Here is a 21,095-nt window from a genome sequence, read left to right as displayed (position 1 = left end):
TTTGCGTGATACAGAGGCAAGTGCTCCAATAGCATTTAGCTGAATTCTGAAAGCAAGAGTCTTTCGGCTATTCTTAATAAGCTGCATAAGGCCGCGTATTCCCACGATTAGCTAAGTGGGTTCTGCGCGTGTAGGACTCTTTCCATCTCAACGTTGCGTACGGCGTCCATGGCCTCTCAATCTCAGTATCTCGCAGTGCTCAGGGCAGCATACGACTATACTCCAGACTCTGCAGAGGAAATTGCCATCAAGGAGGACCAAATCCTCTTCCTCATCGAGCGAACCGATGACGAGTATGTGCCGCATCAGCTCATATGTGTTCCCCATCCCCTATATTGATCATTCTCGTTCTTCTCAGCTGGTGGAAGGTCAAACCCAGGGATGCAGATGAGTCGGATGAAGGCGGGCTGGTGCCTGCTGCCTACGTTGAACCTGTGAGTCGTTCGTTCCAAGAGCTGCGCCCAAATGAGCTAACAATGATAGCTGGGTCAGGCACCGCACAAGTCGGTGGTGAAGGCAATATATGATTATGATGCAACCGCTCCTGGAGAGCTTTCAATAAAGGAGGATGAGGTACTTCTTGCTTTTGATGCGGATGATGGTTGGCTTCTCGTGCAAAGCGAGAACGAGGGCGGCAAGGCCGGGTTCGTGCCTGAGAGTTATGTCGAGGTACTTGACACAATATTCTAGGTGGTAATATTTATCTTACTTTTGCTAGGCTGCGGATGCGGAAGCAATTGGAGAACCGGAGCAGGAGGAAGAGGAGGAGGAAGTGGCTGCTCCTGCTATCATTGTTCCGCCTTCTGTGCGTGATACCTTGGCTAACACTGATCAACCACAATGCTGATTTCTAATAGCCGCCACGACCGTCTGCACCTTACATTGATCCCGCCGAGCGGGTTGCGGCTTCTCATGCAAAGGCTCCGAACGACAGCATACAAACCTGGGCTGTCTCCGAAGTCGATAAGAAGGGCAAGAAAAAGAAGGGTACGCTCGGTATCGGTAACGGTGCGATTTTCTTCGCAAGTGAATCGGACAAGGTACATATCTTCCCCTTCAATATATACTATAATGCTTAGATGTGCTGTAATTCCTTTTTGACAGACCCCTGTACAAAAGTGGCCAACAAGCGATGTCCAATCCTCGTATATTGAGAAGTCAAAGCATGTGCACATCGACATTGCTGGCGAGACACCAGTCAACCTTCATTTTAATGCCGGTTCAAAGGATACTGCAGAAGCGATCGTTGAGAAATTGGATGCATCAAAGGCTGCATCTACTCCTAAGCCTGAAACACCGACTGAGGAAGTACAGGAACAAGCACCTGCAATGAGGTCCTCGCCTAAGCCGAAGAAGAATGGTGTCAGCGTACATTTCGCGTCGACTCCACCTTCAATCATCTCACCTCGGGAGCCTGATCTAGACAGCGAACCGGGGGAATACATTAGTTCAAGGGATGACAGGCATAAAGAGGATGATGGCCATGAATGGGTCACCGTGCTGTATGATTTCAACGCGGATGGTGAAGATGAACTGTCTGTGCAAGAAGGTGACAGGTTAATTGTCCTGGAGAAGGATGGTGACGAATGGTGGAAGGTCCGAGACGCCTTGGGCCATGAGGGTGTCGTCCCGGCATCTTATGTTGAACTTGAGGAAAAGGTGATCGCTTATTCACACTCTCGGATTGCAAATGTTGCTAATATGTGACTGTCCAGTCTGGTCCTGCCGTGAATGGAGCGACAAATGACTACGCTGAAGAAGAAGCAGCGCGGGAAGCTGAACGTGAGCAAGAAGAGCAACGAGAGCGTGAGCGACAGGAGGCCGAGAGGAAGCGTGTCGAGGCAGAACGCAGAGCGAAGATGGCAGCAGAAGCTGCTGAAGCAGACCGCAAACGCAAGGAGCGTGAACGTGAACGTGAAAGAAAGATGAAAGAGGAAGAAGAGAGACGTAGGCGAGACGAAGAGGAGGCGGAGGAAGCCGCAAGGAAACGCGCAGCGCGTCAGTCCCGGCCGTATGTATCTTTCTGGATTTCATTTCCCTTCTGGTCATGTTTTGTCTCATGTTTCTAATTAATTTTTGCCTCGCAGTGCGAGCGCATCTGGGAGTCGTCCGAGGCCGTCTGAAGATGAAAGGACATCCCCTTCTCGTGATGCCAGAGGGCGAGGTTCCAGCGACAGAGCACGTGAGTATCGCACCCTATTCGCATGCATTCATATTCATTTAACGTTCATATGATTGTTGTAGGGAGCCAGCCTGCTCCGGATCGAGTGCGCACCTGGCACGATCGTACTGGTCAGTTCAAGGTCGACGCCGAATTCTTAGGCTTCTCCGGTGGCAAACTCCGTTTGCATAAGACGAATGGTGTGGTTATTGAAGTGCCAGCGGAGAAAATGTCAATGGAAGATTTGAAATTTATTGACCGACAGAAGGGTGGAAAGGAGAAAGACAAAGCTCAAGCGCCATCAAGAGCACTGTCTCCAGGCGGTTCTGATGATGAACCGCTTGCCATGCGACGAGCCTCATTGTATCCCGATGCTCAGTCTCGACCAACACCACCTAAGAAGGGAAAGAGTGTTGATTGGTTCGAATTCTTCCTGAACGCAGGATGCGACTTAGATGATTGCACGAGATATGCTTCCTCCTTTGAGCGCGACAAGATTGACGAGTCGCTCTTGCCCGACATCACGCCCCAGACCTTGCGTACGATTGGTCTACGTGAGGGCGACATTATTAGAGTCTCGAAGGCGATTGCTGCGCGGACACCAGGTGGTACCACGTCGGTACTTGAAGAGCAGATGAAAAGAGACGAGGAACTTGCACGTAAGTTGCAGGAGGACGAGGCCAATGGCGAGACCACTCCAAAACGTCAGACGACTTCACCCGGACTGTTTGCTGGTCCTGGTGGCGTGTTGAAGAATAACACGCGGAGAGGTAGGCCGCAATCAAGTAAAAGCACGCTGCCACCCACCGTTGACCTCCAATCCATCACTACTGCGTCAGCGCAAATCACTCGACATGACAGTCCCTCGACAGCACGAGTTCTGTCCCCTACTAGCGCGGTTACTGGACCGCCAAGAGCAAGCTCTGCAGCCCCAGTTGTCAGTGGCTTTGACGATGATGCTTGGACAAATCGACCGAGCTCGACGCAACCCGCAGCAGCAGCCGCAACTACTACTACTACAACAGCTCGTGCGCCCTCAGCTCCTCCAACTCAAACACAGCCTCCAGCAGCATCTGCTCCCCCACCGGCACCACCTCCGCCAGCCGCTCCTGCAGCAGCGACATCAACGGGAAGCAGTCTTGCACGTACAACGGAGTCCGATGTCTTTGAACAGCTTGCACGGTTGAGTGCGTTGAAGACGCAGAATACAGTACAGAGTCCCTCTGGTCCAGCATCAGCGCCTGTATCTGCTGTTTCTCCACCTGTGACTTCCCCGCCTGTAATGTCCCCGCCACCTGGCTTCCAAAGTGGTATGGGTATGGGCCCGTCTCCGGTACCTATAGGCCAGCTACAACCGCAACTCTCTGCAATCCCGCAGCAGACCAGTGCTCGTGGGCCATTTGCACCTGTCCCCGCGAACCAAGGTCTTCTGCACCCTCTCGTACCGACAACGACAGGCTTCAACGGATTCGTCCCAACGCGTCCACACAGCAACCCTCCAGCGTTCAACACGCCATCGCCGCAGCCCCCTTTCCTCAATACCCAACCTACAGGATTCCCGGGTGCGATGGGACCACAACCGACAGGAATATCAGGCGCTTTGAACGCTCAGCCTACTTCTGGCTTTGGCGGAGGACTTCAGCCTCAACCGACTGGCTTGCCAAGTTCTGGGCCCATGATGGCGCAGACTACAAGTTATCCAGGTGCCCTTGGTGCTGGCCCCTTCTCTGGTGGAAGAGCATTTGGACCTTTGCAACCAAGTATGTACTCTAACGTTTGCTTTCTTTTCCGTGTCTTGTCTCTTTTTTACTAACGCGTCTCCTTTCAGATGTTACTGGCTTCAATCCTGGCTTTAACCAAATAGCTTCACCGCCACCTCCCGTCCCACCAATTCCGCCATTGCCGACGAACAATGCACCCAACAACACTGCACCAGCCAACGTGTTCGCTCAAATGAAGGCTGGCACGTTTGCAAATGACAATGCACCACAATCTGGCAGTAAGTATCATGGCCCTTAGTTATTTACATGTCTGACGTCTAGTCTATTTTCAGACAAATACGATGCTTTACGCCCACAGCCTACAGGCTGGAACATGCAAGGAACGACAACAGGTTTCCAGAACGGATATTCCGGACCATTTTACTAATTACTTGCTGTATGTATGCTTTAATTCTCAATTCCCGTTTGAACTTAGGAGAAAGAGATATATCTACTATTGAAACCGAAATTAAAAATTGCAAAACCAAAGACATGGCTAATTGGATGGAGTTACAAAAAACATGCAAAAAGGACAGTAGGTAATAAGATATGCCTGTAAGAGACACGTGAAGGTGATATTGGTATACTGGTTAAAAAACGTGTTTGAAGCAAACAAAGGGACGGAAATAACGTGCGTGAATCAATCATGAACGCTCTATGATACCCTGGAATTGTCCGACTCGGACGAAGTAGTCTCGAAGATGGGATCGGACTTCTGAAGATAGATCGCGTGCAACGAGTTCCGACACAGCAGGATAGGTTGCAGGGAGGAACCGTCCAAACTGTATGACAAAGTCAATAATAGCTCCTGATTTGAGGGAGGAAGGAAAGAAGAAGCTAACCGCTTTATCGCTGAGTCCGCAGAAGCCCTGAACGATTCGTGCGACTACGGGCATCCACGCAGAGATATTCTTGGCTGATGACTCCATGCGGAGTTTATTGAAGTCTGTAATAACCCCTAAACCAAGTCTTTTATAGTAAAGAAATTACTCAATTAGCGGGAAGCAATCAGAGGTAAGTGCGATTGGTCACTAACGGAAGGAATTTATCAGCTATTTGGGCCCTTAATGCCAAATGTTGCGGACGAGGATCATAATACATCCGGGAAAGTACGGTGACCAGCGTATCCGCACTACTCGTCTCCTGCTTAAGCAAATTTGGAAGGTGCTTCATAAAACCTTGTAATACAAACTCTTTAGCCAATAGTCAAGATAGAGAACGTAGATTTAATTAACGCACCAACTTTCCAAAGCGCAGTTCGAAGTTCCTTGTCTTCATTGAACATTCGAGCGAATTGATAACTGTGGTCGAGAACGCCCATTAGACGAAGCAGATGCTCAGGAGGTATAGTATCGTAAACTTCGTTATTTTGGAGAAGCTCGCTTGTTGTCTCGATGAGAAGGAGCTGCAATACACATTTGACGATGATCTGCTTGAAGATGCGCTTCCGTTCTCCGGCAGATATCTTAACGCCGTTCTTAGTGTCGCCGTTAACGGTAAGAGGTGCAGGGATGATCGTCTGCCCTGAATCTTACGAGATCGTATCGTAAGTAAAAGAACTGCAGGGCTTTACGAAACATGTAATTACCTGGTGGTGTATCAGAAACGTCTGTATTGCTTCCGTCCACCTCGCCTCGTAAATTTTCGTCAAACAATTGGTGAGGAGTCGTTGTTCTGAAGAGTTTAATGAATGTTGTCACGACTCGTTCCCACCGCCCAGCACTGAGCTTCTTGACATTGTTTTCGAGCAGCTGCTGGAGGCAGGCCGTCCCTATTCGTGCGAGCGTGTCATTTTCTGTGCAAACATTAGCTTCTGTGCGCTGCTAATGACATGATTCGTTACACACCTTGACAGACGCAGACGCATAGGAGATCTAGAAGCCCGTCCAAGAATCGTTCTAATGTTTCGAAATAGAACGTGTACAAGTCAATTAAATCTCTTAATGCCTGGATCATCGTCGTTGAAAGCCAAACGCTCATGTCTTCCTGGGTGCTCCATCTAGATAGGTCGGAAGAACTCTTTAGGACAGCAAATATGGGGAATAGCAGCTCCTGGCAAACTGTATCCCAAAACTCTACTGAGAACGTGGACCCATGCGTTTTGAGGGTCGTGAATAGCGAATTGAGTGCTCTAAACATCGAGGTCAGCTGATATCTCTGCTTAAAATTGAGTAGATACATACAATCGTCGAACTTCCAGATCTTCTCCATTCATTATAATGTCGTAAAAGCTGAACAAAACAGGGTACCAAAACTTGATCATAGCATCGTCGGCGGCCTGTGATTGAGCGCCGTCTTGGGAAGGCTGAGAATTCAATGCGCAATCCGGACAAGAAAGCATTGTTGGTATAACGTCACGAAGCATACCAATCGCCAGAAGGCTGATCTTCTGGAATTTGCTGACTTTACAGAAGTCAGTGATACAGACCGTGAGATCTGCGAATGCACCATGTCGAATGATTTCAGCAAAATGCTCCTTGTTTAGCCGAGTGACCAATTCAAATGCAGAATTCACAACACGTTCTGGGGAAGATTAATTTCGCTTAGGAAAAGAACTCAAATGTAAACAACATTCTCACCAGTCAAAACCTTCGAAGCGGCGGAGAAAACGCTAAAAAGCGTCCGCCAACCAGAAACGAAGTTATGTACTCGCGCTTGAATCATTTGATGAAGACATTGTAGCACCTATGAGAAGTAGTCAATCACACAAGATAGGCGCTTAAACGCCATCGACGAACCATATCTCGGACATCCGGATTGTTGTTATGGATCATTGTGTATTCGAAGGGCCTTAAGAAATCCTTCTGGAATTTAAAGTGCGGGAGCTCTTCTTTTTCCAGGAATCTCATTGCGAGTTGCCGCAAGGCATCCAATGCAAAGAAGCCAACATGAGGATTGTGGTGGCAGCAAACCTACGATAACAGAACTTAGAAGGGTGTCAACCAGTGTCCAATAAAGCGACGAACCTGATTGAAGTGTTCGCCAATGATTTCCCATAGATTAGACCACTCTAGACGAATGCGGTTCATATTGTAATACGAGATTTCTACCAGCTTTTGCAGACTGAATAGTCGTGGGTGTTCTGATAGGCCAGAAGACTGTATTTCTTCCCATGATACGGCACTGAGCGCGCGCACAAATTCAACAATAGCCGTCTAAAACCAGATGTCAGGAACGAGTACGGCTAGACGTACGTGAACGTACTCCGGACAGATAATGGCTTAGTGAGAAAACCATGTCGGCCGCAACAGTGATGTGAGTGGAGCGACTTTCGTTAGCCAGTTCTTCCGCAGGCATCTTCCTCGCTCTCCTGAAGATTTTGTTGAGTATTGTACAATCCCAGAAAAAAGTATAGCTCATACCCTTTACCACGACTGGATTCGGGAATTTCTATCCCATTGCTGACAAGCTGCATCCTCTCTAGTTGACTGACACAAGACAGGACTTCGTGCCACGAGCTTCGAAGATGGTTGCCATCAGAAACTGCAATATCCAATAGCGCCTTGATAGCTTCCATGTTCTTCGCTTTCATTTCACCTAAATTATTAAGGAATGTAAACTTGGCAAGCGTTGTAACGAAAGCGTTGCGTTCGAGTTCAAGGTCGAAGAAGCAAGCGATTCGTATGGCGCACTTGAATCCTTCCAGACACAACTCGACAACTTCCAGATCATCCGTGTCCGTCAGGGGCCCCGAGATTCCGGCAAGGAATGGAATCCAAGCAACTTCAAACATGGGCCTGACATGGACAAAATGAGAAGCACTGAAAAACTGGTCATTCCATTTGGAGCCCCGTCTCTGTGAGCGCATTAAAGTTTTGAAGAGTGCCTGCAGCAAGGTTTAATATAAGGCTAAAAGAATATGCCAGTGACTTACTTCGGTTTTGTTCGCCATACCCAGAGACTGCATAACATATGCTTCCTTTTGTAGATCACGACCAACATTGGCAAGAGCATTGGCAATTCCTGGACCTTGCGTCGGTAAGACTAATTGTGCATCCATTTCGTCCTTCATACGAATCTCGTTTGTCTGGATATCATCAAAAATTTCGCTGAGAAATTCCTCGGGAAGGTCGGCACCATCGTTGATACCTCTGTTGTTCTTGATAAAATCGGCTTTTGTCATACGTTGCTTTACTACTGGATTATGGGCGTCCGTATTAAGCATGATAGTCGAGTATGATAGGACGTATGCCGTGTCTTTGAAATTCGTCAGAACCAACTCTACAGTCTATCATACTGATTTGTACTGACCAGCATTTGCGAACGAAGCCTGGGGATTCCCAGCAATATACCTCTCGGAAAACTTCAACATGAATCGATCAATCTTTTGTGCTTCCCCAGGTAGTCGGAAAGTCTGCAAAAACGTGCGAAGGGCATCTACGAAAGCCATTCCCGAGAAGTCTAATTGGTCCACAAAGGCATGCATAGTGGCAATGTTCTCATCATCACTTCATATGACGATCAAATTAGCATAAATTCAGAATGTTCAACAAGACATAGTGAGTTACCCTTCTCCTAGATATTCGCCAATGACTGCCTTGCTCAGGCCATCCGTGTTCAAGAGAAACTTGGCAACTTCCACCGGCTCTCGGCTAGGAATGAACCCATTCTGTATTAGAAATTCAACACCTTTTTTGGGCTTATAATTGAACCGCCGGATCCCGTCCTGGAGGATCGTCTTTCGTTGCTTCGCACTCTCAAATTTCCCAGGGTCGTCTGGAATCTCTGGCGTAGTCACTCTTGATACGTCACTACCATTCGTGGGAGCAGGCAACTTGTCCAGCGATGAGTCTGAGACCATGCCGTCGGCATTGGAGCCCCCAGTGGGAGGAACTGTAGTATCCTGGGTTGTGTCAGAACTGTTTAGAGTTTTCCCGGTAGCAGTCCCCCAGGTCACCAGTGATCGAAGAACCGCAACAAGGGATTCCAGTCCCTGGCGTTTAAGTTGCTGCTCTGACAGGCCAAGGTTCTGGTTATCGGCGTTGCCTGGGACAGCTAAAGCTGAGGTGCTCAGGGCAGGAGGAATGTTATGTGACTGGTGCTTCGTCGAAGGATTCAAAGCCGGACTCGCAGGATCGCTTGCTTTGGGAGGCGGAGCATTCGAATGCGATGACGATATTTTCGAAAGGGTATTCATTAGACTGAAATATCGTAACCATTAAAATTAGAATTGCCCAAATGTTGAAGCAGACCTACTGTTCATAGATGTTATCGGCAGCTTCTCGATCGCAATCATAGTTGAGGTAAATTTCCACCAGAGCTTGGGGTTCCTGGCATAGACGTTGGAGCATTCCAAGAATGACCGACTTCTGTTTCAATGTCGCAGTCTTCATTTCCAGAATGGGAACAAAAATCTCGTGGAAAAATACTTCAATTTCTTTCTATAATATCCTGTCAGATTGGATAGCTGCATTTGACTGATTAATGGTACCTTGAGTTTTGTCCGCATTCCAGTTAGGAGTCTCCAGAAAATCTCCACGCTAATCTCAAAGACCTGTGGTACGGGACTGACTGCATTTCGGCTCAAGCTTAGGCACAAGTATTGCTTCGTTGCATTGATGAAGGATGTCGCTTCATTGGTTGATGCAGAGTAGATGATGGAAGAGGGGTCAACAAAAACTTGCATGTGCGAGTTTAGAATTGTAAGCACGAGGTGCAATGACACGAGTTTCGAACGCATGGCGTGCGACCTCAAGTCGCGTTCGCTGTTGACAGAATGATAAGGATAAACGCAGGATAAAGGAGACTGGCAAGGGACATTACCTCTCCGTATTAAGGTTCTTCATCGTTAATTTGCAAAGGGCACGGAATACGAGGAACGCGTCCTTAAAGAATAGGTCTTTTGTGGAGATAGTGTGTACGTGGTCATCGGCTTCGGCCAGGTGCTCACTTGCATTGTGGTTCTCGAACGCTTGCCTGCACACGTTTTAGCGGAGCTCATGGAAGAATGTACAGAAAATACAACGCACAATGTCGCCTTGCCTAAACCTGGAGATTGGACGTCGACTTCACGTATAACGGAGGCATTAGCCACCGACGCCTCAACCGAATTTCTTCCTTCCACTTTCTGAGAAGGTCCGTCTTCTTCTTCGCGTCCATAGCGTTCATCCGAGGGTGTTAACGGGGGGACTGGATACGTCTCGGAGGTCGATGGAGTCAATGATGGTCGTTTAGAAGACGACCGGCTTTTTAAACTCGCCGTGTCGGCCTTAGGTGACTGTAGAACACTCCCATCCATAGATCCATTGCGCGAGTTGCCCAAATTACACCGGCTAAAGACATGATGTACCATTTGAGTTAGACCCCCCTGAGCAACGGTCTGGTTAACTGGATCAGAACTCAGGAGGAAAATGTTGTATACTGTCCGCACGGCCTTGAGTAGCGAAGATTGATGGACAAGCAGGGTTGGGGATAGAACCAGCGAGAGGAGTGCCTTTACAATTTGCAGTGAGACGGCATCAGGGGCGGTCTCAGTATGGCATGCAGTGATTGTATGGGTAACAATATCTACAAGGGTGGGTTGGCGCAGAGTTGCTTGAGATTCATTCGCAAATTGTTGGTTTGCTGGGGATGCTGGTGGGGAAGCCAGCTGCTGGTGCTCAGCCGGTGCATCAGGCTCCAGGAAGAATGAGTAAGAGATGAGCTTCGAGATACAGTCCAAGCTTGCGATCTGAAGTTTTTCATTCCCTGTTTCGCAAGCCAAACGCAAAGGTTCAAATATTTCGCGTGGTTTATCGCCACCCTGTCCAGACTTGATCATGTTAAGCGCATTATCGACTGCTTCACGTAGCTGAGTCGACCGCTTTGCCTCTCGCGATGCAGCAATAGTCTCCAAAGCAGTTGAAATAAGCACAACGGATACCGTGTTCCCTTGGGACATGGTGAGGTTCCTATTATGGCCAAAAGACGAAGTAGGGCTGTGAACCGATTCCGATGTACTCTTTCTGCCAAATAGACGAGCTGTTAATGGCGTACTGGGTCTTCCAGACGGCTGTCGTTCAACGCTATCTCTGCGCCTTTCGGCATCTCCAACCACCGGTAAGGACTTTTCGATCGGAGGTGGTGGCATATCATGAACTAGCTCCCGAGGTGAAGCATCATTGTTTACTTCTTCTAAGCTGACGGAGGTTTCTTCCACCTTTGTGCGCTGTACTGGCGGAACTACCTCGGTTGTAGTCGTTGCGTCCACTTGGGAAACCGACATTTCCGAGCTTGTACGTGCATAAGAAGCACCCCCATTTGTTACTGGAGCAGGTGTAGTCTCGGTATCGTCTGCACCTTCGACCGCTGCAATCCTGAGTTCGCTATCTGGAGCAGGCGTGGATGAAGATTCCTCGTCACCCGGGTCGTGAGACCTTGAAGAGAGCGCTTTACTCGAAGCCTGCCGAATAGAGTGCTCGCTGGACACGACTTCATCGCGTATGGTTTCGCCAGGAGTATCGGTCCTGTCGGATCCTGACTCTCGCAGCGTGTCAGACTCGCGTTCGTTTCGTTCGTGTCCCTGCGGCAGTGGATTCGGCAGCGAGCCTTCCTCCAGGGATTTTTGGATTTCTGGCGGAGGGGACTTGGCCCCCGTCTCTACGACATTGCCGTTTTGCATAGCTGCCGTCAGCTAGAGAGGTTTGTGAGCCTCGTCGCACAGTGCTGACCACGACACACATATTTCCAGTCCGCGTACGGATCGCAGAAACAGCAGTTGTTTCTCACAGTCATGGGCGCCCTGATTAATCACAAACATGAGCATTATTATTGTTCGAGTGTACTATCACAGGTTGTGTCCAGCATGTCAGTATCAGTCCCATTGGATTCACTATTTCCTTCACTGCCCTACAGCTATACCCAGAAGCAATGATGCTCTACGGCCTCACTAGTGTGATCACTTTTCTGGGTTCAGAATCGGCCTAAACCTTCGATTCCCCATTTGCTAAGATGTGCAATATATCCATTTGACGTAGAGCACTAGAAAGGAACAACGGTAAGTTCTGCTTCCCCTGCTTCTGGTATTGAAGCAACTTCGGTCTTTGTAGAAATGGGACAGAGAACTCTTGATCCAAGCGGCTTACAACCCAGCGAAGGGAGAAATAGTCTACTTCAGCCAACACGTTTCTGTAAACCCGAGGCACGACAACTAATTCAGAACAACGCGAAGGAAATACCCATAACGGCCTTCTCCCTTTCGGAGCCAGAAAAAATGGGGTTGTGAAATCTCTATTTTTGCTGGACGAAGTTCTGATTTCGGGCGCCGATACCAAACCTGAGGACGGACACGACGTAGAATCGACAGACCCACGTTTGGAGAGCACGATTTTACCTGCGCACGGACATCTTGCTCATTGTCGAGATGCATAGCAAAGGCAAAACTAACGTAGAAACTCTTTCAAATTGCTCTTGCCCTAGTTCCCGCCTCGCTACAACAGAAGCTGCGAGTACATGCCCAACGCATTTGAAGACATGCTTGGCCAATGGCAACACACGCTGAACACAGACCTGAGTTTGTCTCAATGACATCTGTTAACATGAAGTATAAATTTCAAGAAAGAAAGTACTATAGACGAAATTTCAATCCAATCACTAGTGAATAGTCAGAATGATTATTATTTGATATTACAATGATAGTCACCAACTCACCAAGAGTCTGAGTTATACATTGTGTCATACGAGCACGTGATACGAATCTCGAAAATGACTTTTGTGCCTTCTCCGACCGATACCGCAGCGTTAATGGCACCTCAGTTACAGTTGCATGCTGTCGCGTTCGTTTCTCCACAAAATCATCCAATCCTGATACGTTCCTTCTCGCATCGCAAGCAGGATGACTTGAAATACCAATACATCGCACATACGAGCCTTGATGTCATCGAAGAGCGAAGTGAGTTCCTGTAGTCACAATTCGATCCTTTGCCGAAACTCAGTAATCTTAAATAGCTGGTTCTAATAGCAAGTCGAATGAGTGCTACTTAGGGCTGCTCTATACGTTGCAGGATGTTGCTGTTTACGGCTATGTTACGCCGCTCAAAGTCAAGATTATCCTCTCCTTAGGGCTTACTGATTCCGTCGTGAGGGACGCGGATATTACCATGGTACGCACGTTCATCTTAGTTCACTTCATCTCGCTATATGCGAATGTAGATTTTCCGTGCGATGCATATGGCATACTTCCAGTCTCTCGCAAATCCTTTTTTGCGCCTCGACGCGCCATTCGACTCGACAACAGATCATACTGCACCACTTACACAAGGATTAAAACGCTGGAAGGGATTCAAGAGGCGAGTAGATGACGTGGGACGTGCAGTCGGTGCTAATGTACCCCCGGATGATGATGAAACTTCTTGAAAACCTCCATCAGTTTGTGTGATGTACAGTCCAGGCTTCTCTAAAGTGTATGGTTCATTTGGTGGCACAAAACTAAGCTTCGGCATCTCACAAGTTTTGTGCATATCCCTGCCTCTCCATGAGAAGGCCAGAACCAAGATAAATTGGCCTTTCTATTGACTCAGTATTCTAAAGCAAGCAGGTGCTGGGACAGATACGGGGTCAACATCTATTTAGCAATGTGTCTATCAATACATGCATGGGACTTCATTTTTCGCATTCCTAAATCATGACGCGCTGTCTGTGTCCTTCGCGAAGGTTGCAGCGACGAGTAAGGGAAAGATGAGCGTTGCATCACCAAAGACCTACGCCAGTACTTTGAATGAAGTCTCCTGAGGATTTGAAATAGGTGCTTACCTTCACAGACTCCGCCCCTTCTCGAATCTTTCCCCAGGACACCGCTTCATCAGGTCGGGCACCTGAATCTGAGCCGTCGAATTCTTGACCAGTGTTCTACGAGAAAGTGTCAGTTTGAAGTCCAGACCACGATACATTATTCATTCCACTCAACGATATAAACAGAATAATCGGCTCCGTTACGCTGCAAGGGAAGAGCACAACTTCATCAGCTGTACTTTACGTTTTAATTAAATTTCCCTCACGATGAGCATGGCATTTGCAATCTGGTGCTTGCAGACCCCACCACCAAGGATGATCATCCCTGCTTTCTTTGCTGTCCGAGACAACTCATTCAATTTTCTGATGTCTTGGACAATATCGATGATGAGGCCCGGAGAACGGTATGAATGGAAGTAGATCATGTCGCCTAGAGAACCATCGGTCAAAGCCGGACAGAAAACAGGAATATCGTTCTATCGAGTTCAGCCTTAGTGTTACCCGCTTAGTACGGTTTAGAAGCTCAGCTTACTTTGTAAGCCCAATAGTAAACAGATTCCTCATTATTGATCTCTTTCCCTAGTCGTCGAATCATTGTACTTGGTGTCCAAACCTCACCAGTCTCCTTCTGTTCTGCAAGCATGGTATCAAGAATCGGAGTGAGCCAATCCTCGAACTTGCAATAGTTATCATTCGGGACTATAAGGTTCCCAATCCGATTCATGCCGCGCCGTCGGAGGTCCGCACCATCGAGGTTCCAATCGGCGAGGTAAGTCTTACCAAGACACTTAACGAAGTCTTCTTCAATGCCACCCGCAGTCGTCACTATGGCAGAGACGTGTTTATGCTTCACCAAGTATAAGAAGATTTCGCGGAGGCCGGATGAGATGAGGTTTGACGTATATCCTAGGAATACACGACATCGAGTTTGCGAACGAACTACTTGATCCCGATACTCGTCCAATTCGTCCTCTTCAACCGGCTCGTCGGAGAGCCTCCATCTGCGCTACACATGACTCCATTGAGTAGCTGTTCGAAGTAGATGTATAATTCATCATATCTGACCATTTTATCAACAATCTGGATAGCTCGCCCTAAGCTTGTTGCTTGGAATCCTATTCTTTCATAGCTGCCTATAAGGTCTTGAAGACTCAAGACATTGTCAAAGTTTGGCCCTTCTACAGAGACAGCAGAGTCTGGCACTGTTTCAGATCGCTTGAACACAGCCGCAGAGGCACCAAATGGGACTTTGTCCAAGCTCATGTTCTGCGCAGGTGAGAGTTGTAACCGATGATGCAGCTGCAGTCAAATTTTGGCGTGAATCACGTGGAGATATTGATTAAACACGTGATCTGGGAAGTTTCTTTCGTCGAGGCACTTTTGTGAGTTACACCTTTCAGACGGATTTGCAATTCCTGCAATCTTCTCCATACTGCGAATCGGCAAGGCCCCTTCCTCCTGATGCGCCACTGATAAATTTTCATCAGAAGGTCACCGAAGATGGTCTGTGGAGGCTCCGAGAATCCTGTAGGCTTTACTCATCTATCTATCCTTATACGCTTTCAGTTTCTATAGTCCTCGATCATTTATTTATCGTGTGGTTCTCACAGACTCGTGTTAGAAACAATGAGTTTACGGAATAACGTACGTTAAAGGCTTGATACTTCGTCTATAGACAGGGGTTTCAGTGTTCCGTGGAAGTAGCACGACTGCTTCGACATTTTCTTGGAGTCGACTCGTCCCTATTGTATCAGCCTCGTGGGCTCTTGCGCGCCCTGAACCTCTCTTACGAAGAGCAAGCGGCGTGATGGCGTTCAGAGTTCGCCTCTTTTCGTAATACATCCGGATGCTGCCGTCGTGAGTTGCGATAATGACTCCTTTCCGGCATCCATACTTTAGGGCGATCTTCCACACGCATACACATGCTCTGCGCTCGTCAGTGCCGCAATTCGTACCTCGACGAAGCAACAGAGATGCTTCTTTCTGCCCTGTATCGTTCTTGTTGCATTGCAAACAGTTTATGTTCCGCGAAAGTTTGTTTACCGTTTTGGCAGTCGTAGGATCGACGGAGGCCTGATCTGCATTTTTGGGATGGGCTGTAGTGCAACATTTCCTTGAAACAAACAGCACCTTTCTAGCTCATGAATTCGTGCACCAAGTGGCAATTACCATAGCAACTGTCTGACAAAATCTCCGCTGCTCGGCTTAATATCGTTATACTTGTCGCTGTCTATTGTCTTAGGTATTGTGACCAGCTTTATTGTCCTCTTCATACGCCGAACAGACCAGACAAGCAGAAACGTGCAGTGCACCCTGGCTTTCGCCATAGTCATGCTTGTATAAATCTGTCGGTGGGGAGATCTGGGGTCGATAGTCATAGGCCATGTGTCGGTCAAGATACCGAAGGCGAGGAAGAGCGAGTGGAACACAGCGCAAGGCTAGGACAATAGTGGTCAAGTTCACTTTGAACATATAAGTCCTACTACTATATCCGCGATATCCTTCACTGTGGTCCCCTCTCCTCGCAGGATGTGGTCCGAATTTCCTCTCGGGCCTATTGCTGCCTATCATGCGACGGGAAACGAAGAAAGCGACTTGTCTGACCTTAGGGTTGAGCTGCCTTCTTACGACACTCCAGGTCCATCGAGGCCGTACAGGCATGCATCTCGAGAACGGCAGCTCCACGAATTCTCGTTAGAAAATGCTGACAAACATCAATGGGCGACAGTACGATTTCAAAGTTGGGCACCATCCGCCAGGAGCCTCCCGATATTTTTTGAGGATCAGGACATTACAGGCCAGGTGGACCTGGATTTGCGGCAGCCAGAGAGTATAAAAAGCATCGAAGTTTCTGTATGTAACTTACAGACGAGTTCGTTCACTGTAGACCACACTAACAATCTCCCTTCAAACCTCGTTTGCCCCTACTCTTCCTCTCGCAGATTAAAGGGATTGTGCGAGCTGGCCACAGCGAAACAAACTTCTTTCACATTTCAGAGACGCTATGGAAGAATTCGTTTGGGGACCCTAGATCTTCAGATGAACAAGGTCGCGCAAAGCACACTGGAAAGCTGATTGGGGTGTATTCCTGGTCCTTCTCAATACGTTTACCACATGAGATTCCAATCGAGCCGAAACTCGCTAAAGAATTAAAACTTAATCGCATTGAACATCTGCCGCCGAGTTTACATGGCTTGGGGTGGAACTCTTTAATTAATTATCGTCTTACGGTGAACATCAGAAAGCAGGGCATTTTTAGATCAGTTAATTCGTAGGTGCCAATACTGTTGATTTGTTGCCATGTTAATTACACACTAGCCAGGATCTCAACTCTCATAGGATATACACCGACCACACGACCCGATCCACCTTCTACTGCTCGTCGCAGAGCATATAGGGAAAGAACACCTATTCCTGGACCGATATTCGATCCGAGCGGATGGCTCATATTGCGAGACATCAGATTGACTGGAATTCTCTTCAAGCAACGCGAGGTTACTGTCACGTATACGGTAAGATTTCATTGTACTCATCCAGCTGTTCGGCCCCGCAATTAACGGGACGACGTGAAGCTTGCACTAGCTACACCTGTATGTCTTCTCCAGTTTGAGATGATTATGATCTCCCCGTTCATTTGTCTCATTCATCGAGCTTGCATACACTCGCGGAACTGTAATCCCTTGCCACCTCACCGTCAGGTCATCCGATAGGCAGGCCCTTGACCTTCTAGCCAGTCCCTCAGCGCCGCGGGTGACCTTGCGTCGTAAGCTCACGGCACGTAAGGTACTGATGCCGACAGAAAGGGTTGACCTTACTGCGCTTGAGAAGGACGATGCCCGACCTCTCGCGAAGGCAATATGGGCGCCAAGTGAGCGCAGTGGAAATGAATGTCGTCTGATGGGGGAGTTGAGCATTCCCGCTGGTTGTCCGCCGAGCTTCAAATTCGGTGAACTCAATTTAGAGGTCAGTTTGAGGGTATACGATCCAATCGGCCATGCTAAGCTGACAAAACGTTCTCCATTCTCCCCATCCACTCTGACTACTACAGTATTTCGTGGACATTCATACACCTTGTCCACCTGGATTCCAGCCGTCGGGTGACCACCTTCTCAATAGCACCCCAGTGCAGGTAGTCTCTGCATATGCAGAAGGAAGCTCCCGCCCCCGCGCATACATCACACCTGCGCACGACGCGTCACGACGTGTAGCGCAAGCCGATGCGCTGGCAGGGAATTTGGCTGCCTTGTCTCTTGAAAGGACGGCCTCTGAGTCGGAATCTCACAGGACCGGATTTACTTCTCGACCGGGCACGAGTTCGGGTGCGCCAACTGGGTCGTTGGCGCGATTTGATACGCAAGGCGAAGTACAGGACGTCATTCGTTCGGTATCTCCAATTTTACCGGCCGGTAGGAGACTAAATCGACGGTTTAGTGCACTCTGAAATATTTACCAATGACAACTTGTTATTCGATGTCGTGGTTGCTTTCATTTTCTATCGTTCGTTCAGGATTAAAATATCTATTTATGTATTTATGTATTTATGTATTTATGTATTTATGTATCTGTGAACTGTAACCGCCCAATGGCGGAGTTAATTATACTCGCAATAGTCTATGCTGGGTGTCAGGGTCAAATCAAATAGAAGGGAAGAGAAGGGGAAAGAGAAGAAGTTCATGGAAATGAATGCGGGTGAACTTGGCAGCCTGTCATACACATGCAGTGTACATATGTTGCGATTGGGGTACAGTGTGGTGTCGGTCGGAATTTGTTTTGTTCTTGCAGAACCCACGAATCGGACACGACATTGCAGTCATCCCATTGAACAACGGGACAAACTATATTTACGTTCTTCTCCCGCCCCTCGTGAACTTCTCCGGAATTATCTGGTAGTAGAAAGCCATTCCATCGCCGGGATCGCCGTCGGCAAAGTCAGATCTAGAAGTGAAGAGGTGTTTATGCGGTCCAAGGGTTCACAGCATGGTAATTGGCTTGAAAGTTCTGGCGTAGATTGTCCCTCTATATTGAAAATGATTGGTGGCGCTTGTGGGCACGAAGGTTGGGCTTGGTATTGTTTTAGTCAATAGAAGATGGTAACGAAGTAATGTATGTACGAGAACGTAGTGGAGACGCTCCGCGTCAGAGAAGGTCCCAATCATGATTACGATGCCATCGATTGCAAGTATATCAAGATGGTCAAGGTGCTGTCTGTGGCGTGGAACGAGGCCTGGATTTAGGGATACAAACGAGAGGACTTTCTGAGAGACCATCTAAAATGGTATACTTGCTTATAGACATAAATGAATTGCAATGAGAGGTAATGAGCTTGTACGAGTCACATTCAACCTTACATAGAAGTTTGGCTCCAGGTGAAACGGAAAAACGTAATTGGGCTGCCAATTAGTTGCTTTATCAGAGAGAATTGCGCCAGTTTGTTGGGTTGCGGCGTCATTCCACCGCACGCGCACTAAAGCACGTCGAGATGAGAAAGAACATGTAATGGTGAGCAAATCTTCTGACGTTCATAGGTTTTTCTTGTACGCGAAGTTTCCCTAAGCGGGATGCCATGATGCAGCAGCAAGAACGAACACGAAAGGGTCGCCGTTTCTCAGGAGGTTGCCGCAGCAGATAAACGTTCTTGCCGAGCAAGAGCCACTCACATCATTCGACCGACGTCGAAATTACAACAACTCGCAGCACGTAATGAGATATTCTGAAATCTGGAGACCTAGAGCTTCGTTCCGGGCCGTTCAGTGCGCCGTCGGCCGAGCCTCACCCTTTGAAGCTCGAGCATCATGAGGTCGGCGGGAGAAGAGAAGGGAATCGAATACAAGCGACATAAGGACGGCGCAAGGGCGCTTTACCGAACTCCCCAAAAGATGCTTGAGAATTTTAATATGTTCGGAGTTTGATTTACCATGAGAAACTCAGTCGAGTACCTTTTTCTTTTCTTCCGAAAATGACGCATGGGTATGAGCTTGCACAAGAGGCAAAGTTGGGACGCCGGAGAACAGGCGAGTCGACTGTAGAGTAAGACTTAGACTCAACCTTGTTTTGTCCAAGAATTGTGGCGTCTTCGAAGGGAAGCGAAGGAATCAGGAGTCGAATTCGGTATTGATGCCATGGGACCTGGGTCGAGGCTCGAGTATTGATAAATAACGAACCTTTTGAGTGTGCTTCTGCCCATTACGGCTTGCACTGCCAATCGCGTCGCCATCTATATTGCGCTTCGCGCCGAACTACGGGGTTCTGCAGTTGCTGCTGTGGGCACAAGAGAGTCTGTCGAGCCTTGACAGCCTGAGCTACCACACCGATGGTGGACTCGAGATCATACGAACACAGTCTGGCGAACTGAGTTCTCTTTCGCGTTAGACGCAATTATGCCTTGAAGAGGGGGGAGGAGAGCGTCTCATGTCTGGATTCAATTGAGATTCAGATCAGACGTTCATCAGTGCGGTTCAGGGCGCATGCAATACTCGACCAAAAGGCCAAATGAGCATTGAGCAGCGATCTAGGATCTGCGGTGTGCTGTATCCGGCGGCGAAGCAGTTTGATATTTGGGGGATGGAAGGGCGAAACGGGGATCGGGGGATGTCGTGAGCACGTTGAGCGCAACGCACGCCATGATTCAATGTGCCGTCCGTTTCCACGGTTCCTTGGCGAGCGTCTCCCGCAGCCCTTATTCGTCGACAAGCAACTCGTGCTTTGCTCTACTTTCGTCAGTCGAACATCCATTTTGGGCGTCACTTGCTGCTCTCCTTCTTCGATCGCGAAGCATCGGACGGATCGTCGCTCCATCTGCATCTGGCAAACTGACGAGGGCGGCGGAGACACCCGATCGCTGCTCTTCCCACGAGGGACACACGGGAGCGTAAAGCGGCGCAGCGGAGGAGCTTGCGCTCATACCCATGCTTATACATACTTGGCTTGTATTGTATTGCAGTTCCCCGCTTGCCACAGTGTGTCTCAAGAACCAGCGTCAGCCGTAATAAGAACTTGACATTCTCCTTCTAAGCTAGGCAACACTCCAGTCTTTGCCGATGACCGTGGTGTTGTAATGCCGCTGCGTCTATTTTGTTCACGCTAGTTTAGTCATCTCGGGATGCGTGTTACGATGGACTTGATGATTCTTGGTTGATAACGTCGGGTCTAGTCTCACGCATTTAGGCAAAAGAAGCCGTCTACACAGCCGATTCCGATAATCGCCGTGACAAATCAAAGCTGAGCAGCTGGGAATCTTGAGTGAAGAAATGAGGAGTGACATGTCAGTCAGGTATATTTTCGACTCGACGATAGCCGAGTTCACCGTCGTCTTTCCATTGGCATCATCATTCATGCCTTGGCATTGTGACTACAGAACGAAGCGCGTCTATACCGTCAACTTGAGGATCCAATTTCAAACGGCGGGAAATCGGAATAAGCACTGAATAGACAATGGGATTGAGTGCGACGAGACACGCTTGTGATGA

At 48.3% G+C, this 21,095-nt stretch overlaps 6 protein-coding genes across 6 annotated transcripts; 4 read left to right on the top strand and 2 right to left on the bottom strand.

Annotated features, from left to right (window-relative positions):
- The first annotated feature begins 159 nt into the window (after positions 1-159).
- Positions 160-4,373, top strand: FOMMEDRAFT_141675 (uncharacterized protein). The gene is made up of 11 exons (XM_007268120.1): positions 160-293; positions 359-434; positions 493-669; positions 719-805; positions 858-1,040; positions 1,105-1,659; positions 1,716-2,011; positions 2,088-2,182; positions 2,245-3,921; positions 3,990-4,160; positions 4,215-4,373. The coding sequence occupies exons 1-11, from the start codon at positions 169-171 to the stop codon at positions 4,307-4,309; spliced, it is 3,537 nt and encodes a 1,178-aa protein (XP_007268182.1). The 5' UTR covers positions 160-168; the 3' UTR covers positions 4,310-4,373.
- Positions 4,374-4,565: 192 nt separating this feature from the next.
- On the bottom strand, positions 4,566-10,990 carry FOMMEDRAFT_88337 (Sec7-domain-containing protein; the record flags this gene model as incomplete). The annotated part of the gene is made up of 19 exons (XM_007268119.1): positions 4,566-4,703; positions 4,764-4,890; positions 4,958-5,099; positions 5,161-5,451; positions 5,510-5,716; positions 5,769-6,052; positions 6,105-6,444; positions 6,501-6,606; positions 6,660-6,833; positions 6,888-7,076; positions 7,126-7,231; positions 7,284-7,747; positions 7,796-8,118; positions 8,173-8,369; positions 8,430-9,062; positions 9,118-9,302; positions 9,353-9,626; positions 9,685-9,824; positions 9,923-10,990. 19 exons carry the CDS (start codon positions 10,988-10,990, stop codon positions 4,566-4,568), a joined length of 5,388 nt encoding a protein of 1,795 aa, XP_007268181.1.
- Positions 10,991-12,642: 1,652 nt separating this feature from the next.
- FOMMEDRAFT_125407 (Sedlin) lies at positions 12,643-13,320 on the top strand (the record flags this gene model as incomplete). The annotated part of the gene is made up of 3 exons (XM_007268118.1): positions 12,643-12,790; positions 12,847-13,001; positions 13,051-13,320. The coding sequence occupies 3 exons, from the start codon at positions 12,643-12,645 to the stop codon at positions 13,252-13,254; spliced, it is 507 nt and encodes a 168-aa protein (XP_007268180.1). The 3' UTR covers positions 13,255-13,320.
- Positions 13,321-13,399: 79 nt separating this feature from the next.
- On the bottom strand, positions 13,400-14,917 carry FOMMEDRAFT_141672 (Deoxyhypusine synthase). Its single transcript, XM_007268117.1, has 6 exons — positions 14,695-14,917; positions 14,162-14,635; positions 13,896-14,105; positions 13,805-13,834; positions 13,651-13,746; positions 13,400-13,598 (listed from the first exon to the last, which is right to left on the bottom strand). Exons 1-6 carry the CDS (start codon positions 14,890-14,892, stop codon positions 13,521-13,523), a joined length of 1,086 nt encoding a protein of 361 aa, XP_007268179.1. The 5' UTR covers positions 14,893-14,917; the 3' UTR covers positions 13,400-13,520.
- A 146-nt stretch (positions 14,918-15,063) lies between these two features.
- FOMMEDRAFT_141671 (uncharacterized protein) lies at positions 15,064-18,234 on the top strand. Its single transcript, XM_007268116.1, has 6 exons — positions 15,064-16,482; positions 16,572-16,900; positions 16,952-17,141; positions 17,202-17,219; positions 17,281-17,592; positions 17,678-18,234. The coding sequence occupies exons 1-6, from the start codon at positions 16,159-16,161 to the stop codon at positions 18,068-18,070; spliced, it is 1,566 nt and encodes a 521-aa protein (XP_007268178.1). The 5' UTR covers positions 15,064-16,158; the 3' UTR covers positions 18,071-18,234.
- A 1,351-nt stretch (positions 18,235-19,585) lies between these two features.
- On the top strand, positions 19,586-20,501 carry FOMMEDRAFT_158015 (uncharacterized protein; the record flags this gene model as incomplete). The annotated part of the gene is made up of 5 exons (XM_007268115.1): positions 19,586-19,656; positions 19,709-19,737; positions 19,799-19,993; positions 20,063-20,222; positions 20,303-20,501. The coding sequence occupies 5 exons, from the start codon at positions 19,586-19,588 to the stop codon at positions 20,499-20,501; spliced, it is 654 nt and encodes a 217-aa protein (XP_007268177.1).
- Between the last annotated feature and the right edge of the window lie 594 nt (positions 20,502-21,095).

The sequence above is a fragment of the Fomitiporia mediterranea genome, assembly GCF_000271605.1.
Source record: "Fomitiporia mediterranea MF3/22 unplaced genomic scaffold FOMMEscaffold_8, whole genome shotgun sequence".
Taxonomy (NCBI): domain Eukaryota; kingdom Fungi; phylum Basidiomycota; class Agaricomycetes; order Hymenochaetales; family Hymenochaetaceae; genus Fomitiporia; species Fomitiporia mediterranea.
The sequence above is the reverse complement of the archived record's forward strand: the minus strand, read 5'-3'. Positions and strand labels throughout refer to the sequence as shown.

Bases quoted from the DNA above. Each gene is read 5' to 3' on its own strand.
- FOMMEDRAFT_141675 (XM_007268120.1), top strand. From the start codon at position 169: ATGGCCTCTCAATCTCAGTATCTCGCAGTGCTCAGGGCAGCATACGAC. The intron at 294-358 runs GTATGTGCCGCA...CGTTCTTCTCAG, and splicing joins ATCGAGCGAACCGATGACGA to CTGGTGGAAGGTCAAACCCA. The intron at 4,161-4,214 runs GTAAGTATCATG...GTCTATTTTCAG, and splicing joins CAATGCACCACAATCTGGCA to ACAAATACGATGCTTTACGC.
- FOMMEDRAFT_141672 (XM_007268117.1), bottom strand. From the start codon at position 14,892: ATGAGCTTGGACAAAGTCCCATTTGGTGCCTCTGCGGCTGTGTTCAAG. The intron at 14,636-14,694 runs GTCAGATATGAT...AGTCATGTGTAG, and splicing joins TCCAGATTGTTGATAAAATG to CGCAGATGGAGGCTCTCCGA. The intron at 14,106-14,161 runs GTAAGCTGAGCT...TGAACTCGATAG, and splicing joins TTTACTATTGGGCTTACAAA to AACGATATTCCTGTTTTCTG.
- FOMMEDRAFT_141671 (XM_007268116.1), top strand. From the start codon at position 16,159: ATGTGGTCCGAATTTCCTCTCGGGCCTATTGCTGCCTATCATGCGACG. The intron at 16,483-16,571 runs GTATGTAACTTA...TTCCTCTCGCAG, and splicing joins TAAAAAGCATCGAAGTTTCT to ATTAAAGGGATTGTGCGAGC. The intron at 17,593-17,677 runs GTCAGTTTGAGG...TGACTACTACAG, and splicing joins TCGGTGAACTCAATTTAGAG to TATTTCGTGGACATTCATAC.